This window comes from Seriola lalandi, unplaced genomic scaffold (assembly GCF_002814215.2).
Source record: "Seriola lalandi dorsalis isolate HSWRI2012SDOR001 ecotype SW California unplaced genomic scaffold, Sedor1 jcf7180002054561, whole genome shotgun sequence".
Classification (NCBI taxonomy): Eukaryota; Metazoa; Chordata; class Actinopteri; order Carangiformes; family Carangidae; genus Seriola; species Seriola lalandi.
Window position 1 is genome coordinate 174,622 of NW_019525114.1, and position 5,895 is coordinate 180,516.

At 35.9% G+C, this 5,895-nt stretch overlaps 1 protein-coding gene across 1 annotated transcript in view; it reads right to left on the minus strand.

The window, feature by feature from the left end:
• The window catches only part of cenpp (centromere protein P), a 92,560-nt gene that overhangs the window by 1,065 nt on the left and 85,600 nt on the right, over nucleotides 1-5,895 (minus strand). The window contains exons 7-8 of the mRNA XM_023416105.2: nucleotides 2,192-2,271; nucleotides 1,407-1,498 (exon numbers count right to left, since the gene is read on the minus strand). Coding sequence (XP_023271873.1) covers nucleotides 1,407-1,498; nucleotides 2,192-2,271 — 172 coding nt within the window. The remainder of the gene's footprint in view (nucleotides 1-1,406; nucleotides 1,499-2,191; nucleotides 2,272-5,895) is intronic.

The window sequence follows — 5,895 nt, forward strand, 5'->3', positions numbered from 1 at the left end:
TGTCACAGTATAGTAAGGCATAAAATGTAAAAAAAAAAGTCATAGTACAGTAAGGCATAAAATGTCAAAAAAAGAAAGTCATAGTATAGTAAGGCAAAAAATTTCATAGTATAGTAAGGCATAAAATGTATAAAAAAAAAGTCATAGTAGAGTAAGGCATAAAATGTCATAGTATAGTAAGGCATAAAATGTATAAAAAAAAAACAAGTCATAGTACAGTAAGGCATAAAAATGTCAAAAAAACGTCATAGTATAGTAAGGCATAAAAATGTCATAGCATAGTAAGGCATAAGATGTAAAAAGAAAAGTCATAGTATAGTAAGGCATAAAATGTCACAGTATAGTAAGGCATAAAATGTAAAAAAAAAAAATGTCATAGCATAGTAAGGCATAAAATGTAAAAAGAAAAGTCATAGTATAGTAAGGCATAAAATGTAAAAAAAAGTCATAGTATAGTAAGGCATAAAATGTAAAAAAACGGCATATTATAGTAAGGCATAAAAATGTCAAAAAAAACGTCATAGTATAGTAAGGCATAAAATGTAAAAAACAACAACAAAAAAACGTCATAGTATAGTAAGGCATAAAATGTCAAAAAAAAAAAGTCATAGTATAGTAAGGCAGAAAATGTAAAAAAAAACGTCATAGTATAGTAAGGCATAAAATGTAAAAAACAACAACAAAAAAACGTCATAGTATAGTAAGGCATAAAATGTCAAAAAAAGTCATAGTATAGTAAGGCAAAAAATGTCGTAGTATAGTAAGGCATAAAATGTCAAAAAAAGTCATAGTATAGTAAGGCATAAAATGTCAAAAAAAGTCATAGTATAGTAAGGCAAAAAATGTTGTAGTATAGTAAGGCATAAAATGTAAAAAAAATAGTCATAGTACAGTAAGGCATAAATTGTCAAAAAACGGCATATTATAGTAAGGCATAAAATGTCAAAAAAAAAAGTCATAGTACAGTAAGGCATAAAATGTAAAAAAAAAAGTCATAGTACAGTAAGGCATAAAATGTAAAAAAAAACAAAAAAACGTCATAGTATAGTAAGGCAGAAAATGTAAAAACAAAAACCCCCCAAAAAAACCTCATAGCACAGTAAGGCATAAAATGTTAAAAAAAAAAAAAAAAAAGTCATAGTATAGTAAGGCAGAAAATGTAAAGAAAAAAAAGTCATAGTATAGTAAGGCATAAAATGTAAAAAAAAAAGTCATAGTAGAGTAGGGCATAAAAGCCCATAGTATAATAAGGCAGAAAATGTCAAAAAAGTCATAGTATAGTAAGGCATAAAATGTAAAAAAAAAGTATAAAACCAAACCTACGTCAGAGTAAACAGTCTGTGTGTCAGTCACTACCTACAGTGTTTCTGTGTAGCTTCAGATTAACTGACAGAGGAACATCTCACCTCTCTCTGGGATCTTTGTCAGCAGGTTGATTTTCGGAGCGACTCCACCTTCTCTGGAAACTTCAACTGACCAGTGAACGAACAGGACGCAGCTACAATCAGAAACACAAACAGTAGTCAGTTATTTCTACAGCCAATAATCACACATCTGTCTCAAGGTGTTTTAGAGTTATTTCTGTCCCGAGACCCTGGATTCAGAAAAACCGTCACAGATTTCAGTGTCGTTTTTATAGCTGTGCTCCATCAGTCAGAGTATTTATTAATCCAGGAGGGACACTTCAGTGTTACAGCAGCTACTTCACATAAAAGTACAATTAAATTAAAATGCCAATAACTAAAATATAACAATGTAAAATATAAATACAAAACTGATTATTGAGACTAAAGACAGGATGATAACATTAAATTTAATGAGCACTGAATTCACACTGTACAGCAGGGGTCGACCGTGTGCCAGTTTGTTTTCTGCATCGACTTTTACAGCTTTGGTGGAGATGCTGCCAAATGTGAATATTTTATGTTTGAGTATTTTATTTCTTTTATGCATCAATTACATTTATAAAACTGGTTGTGTATTGTACCTGAGGGCAGATTTACTAACTACCATCTGCTAGTGTTAATTATATTTTGCAAGGTCATATTCATTGAGATTTACATGACGCTTGTATTTACATTCAATAGATTTGGAGAAAATATTAAATACAGTTAACTATACACTGAATATACTGTACGTATAATGTATGAGTATGTAAATAATGTACATATATATACAGATAGTTATTTACCCTGGAAGCTCGGGATGATTCAGGGTCATGACCTCTGACCTGCAGCCTCCAGGAAGAGAGACGATGGACGGATACTTCTCCTGCAGAAAGAGAGAACTTTTTATTATCAAGTTATCATAAGTTTGATATCAGTAGGATTATTAAAGATGAAAGCATGTCAAAGAAAGTTAAGAAAATTTTGAAGTCAAAAGAAGAAGAATGAAGAATCAGTGCTTGTTCTTTAACCATAAAGAAAGTTCTCAAGAGCAATGTCTGACTTTTTAACAACTAAAGTCATTTGACTCTCAAGGTGAGTATTACTTATTTCCTGGTCTGTAGTTTCAGGGTCAGTAAACTGACGCCCATCACAGCTGTTTTCCATCATTTTTAAAGCTGCATCAGTTTAGCCTGTGGGCGGCGCTACAGCATCTCTGTAACAATCCGAACTCTGAGCCTCATTCATCAAACTAAAACACGCGAGCTTGTACAGAAGGAGCTTCGTACTGACACAACATTAAAGTGGAATACGGAGTCATGAGGAAACCAGAGGAGTGAGAGCTCGTGCTGCTGTTTCACACAGCTGGATGAATGACAGTCTCTTCAGTTCCTGTTAAAAGTCTCCAGTTTGTTTTTCATCATGAAAAAAAACGTGAACTTTAAACAAAGATCTGAAGGAAAAGATTCACAAACGAGATTCTGTTGATTCTGGAGTGAAATCTGATCTAAACAGCCTGATCATAAAATATGTATTTGATTTATTTTACTGCCTACACACACACACACACACACACACACACACACACACACACCCCCCCTAGGCAGTGTTTTCCTATACTCTTCACTCTTTAGGGGTGTGTCCAACAGGTGAGGGGTGTCCAGGTGACTCAACTGAGAGGCATTTTCAGCTCTGTGTGTGTGTGTGTGTGTGTGTGTGTGTGTGTGTGTGTGTGTGTGTGTGTGTGTGTGTGTGTGTGTTTCGTCTGTAATCAGAACCAGGTCCCTGCAAGTTTTTACTCCCTGAACCAGTCCACATGAGACCAAAACCAGTTCTTAATTTCCTCCACTGTGATTGTACTGAGTAGATTATTATAGAAAAGTCTCATGAGTAAAATTATGAGAACAAACAAAATTCAATAATAAATTAAAAAACAAACATTTACTCTGCTCCCTCCAGCAGCCGTTCATTGAAGTAGTAAGTAGTTATTGTATCACATTTTCCAGCACTTTGCAGCAGCATATAACAATAATTCCTAATGATATAATTAATTTAATTAATGCAACCTGGATCTCGATAAGCAGCATAAACGATAACTGACGGATGGATTAAACCAATTAAAAATGATTCATTAATTTCACTTTGTTGCCAAAATCAACACTTGCTCATTAAGAGACGATGAGCTCCCTAACGACTGGAGCAGCAGCAGCAACTGTTTGTTACAGAAAACACGAGCCTCCTGTGTTCACGGTCCAACGTGGCAACAAAGAACCAGGTCTAGAAGTAACGTCTCAAGACTTTTCAATACCACAATATAAGTATTATTATCCTGAGATTTAATGGTTTATACAGACAGACACCAGCTCCTTACTTACTGGAAAAACATAACAGGCTTTCAAAAAAAGAGCCGCATGAGAGGATGTAGTCTGTGAGGTACCAGTGTAAATACTTTCAGCTCACTCCACGTAAAATCAGCTTGGCTGTACAGATGCAGACAAGCCAGCGCAGAATCACCTGTAACATCAGGTTACATTTCTCCCTGTGTTTTTTTTTCTTTATCATATGAGTAAAGTGAATGTTGATGTTAAAGAAAAGCTGAAAACAGGTTAATAAAATCCTTTTTTTCTTCTTCTTCAGTGGTGACTCAGAGCAGATGCAGCTCTGTGTAAAATCTGTTAAAATGCAAAGTGTCTGGATAAAAAATCACTGACGGGCAGATGTAACATGAAAACCATCGACGTCAGCCTGTGCAGAAGAGAAGTCACGAAGAAAACTTCCAGTTGTCTTTATCTCAATCTCTTCATCACATCAGCTGATCATAAAATCCAGGCGTCGTCATGAATGTGGATTTCTGCTGATATCAGACATGGATCAGCTTTCATCGGCCTCAGCTGGACGTTATCAGCCTCTGGTATTAATGACGTGATCATGCTGCTGGTGGTGGATGAAAAGTCCTTTGGTCCCATCCGTCTAATGGTTGTTGAGATGTTTCATGTTTTCGAGATCAAAGGTTTCGTAAATCGACTCCTTTGATTGATTTGGCGGACTCACATACACCGCTCGCCAAACTGATGAAGCAGCCGCGACGTGTCAATCAAATGTTATAAAACTTGCTGCTTTCAGTGAACACGATGCTGGGGAACGGGACGGTGCTGTATCTGGAGGTGACATGATTAGTTGATCAGTTAATTGTTGCAGTTATTGTTCAAGTGAAAATACTGGAAAATGGTCAAACGTTCTCTGGCTGCAGCTTCTCAAATGTGAAGATTCGCTGCTTTTCTTTGTCATAAATGACTGTAGACTGAATCTTTTTGGAGTTGGGACAAAAGAAGACATTTAAAGATGTCACTTTGGGCTCAGGGAAGTTTTCACAACATTTTTTTTCTCAATTTTTTTGGCACTTTATCACACCATATTGATCAAAACAAAATCAAAGAATACTCTACATGTGTGGGTTTAAGTGTTGTACCATATATGTTTCGTAACGTTCGAGGACACTTCATGAGTCACACGTTTTCCACTTTGAATCCAGTCACTCAGTAGAAAGTAAATACAGTGCACTTGGTAGAAAACTGAGCTGTTTCAGACACAATCAAAACATCCTTTGAATACTTATCTTTCAGGTTTCATTTCACTTTTAGCTGAGACATGAAACCTTTCTTGATTTTATTTATGCTTTACTTATATTATGGTTTTATGCTAGCAGCTTGCTAATAGTCCAAATCTAATTTCAAGTTCATATTTATTGTCATTCATCCAAGTTAAATATTGAATTCTCTCCACAGTAACAAAAAACAGCTGCCCAAGGTCACACTGGACTTTCTGAAAATAATTTTCTACTTATAACAAACACACTGAGTTGCCAGTTTAGGTACAAAAAACTAAAACTAACTCAGTCTAATGCAACAGTCCTGCAATAATATGTTTGAGGTTATGTTGTGGTGATGTTTTTTAAAATCATTTTACTGTCAGCCAATTAAACTACCTGTTTTCTGTTGTTTTTCCTCCGTAGTTATTTTGTACAGATTCTTTCTCATCATATTTACTCGTATCATAATCATGCTGATTTCAGGTTGAGTTAGTTCGCCTTCAGGACTTCTCCTCGAACTGCGTTGCAGGGTTTTTAGTTAAACAAGTTTTTCTAGCTGACACTGAGGTGGGATGTTTGTTCTTGTGTGACCTCTGACCTCTGTGCTGCTGTAAACTCTTCACCTCATTCAGAACTGAAGCTGCCGTCACGCCTCAGCTCATCTTTATAAATGTTTTTTTTATCCTGTTCACTGTGCAACACGTGGATAATTGACGTCTGTCGGTCTGCTTTGTTGTCTTTCTTCAATATCCTGCAGCATGTTGGCAGTGTCCTCCCTCAGAAAGGAAGACAGCTGACAGACCTGTCTCTCTCTCCTCTGTTTATTACTCTCTCTCTCTCCCTCTCTCATTCTGTCTCAGCTGCAGTACAAATCCTGGCTTTCCTTCACAGCTCTATTAGCCTGCTCTGCTCTACACAACT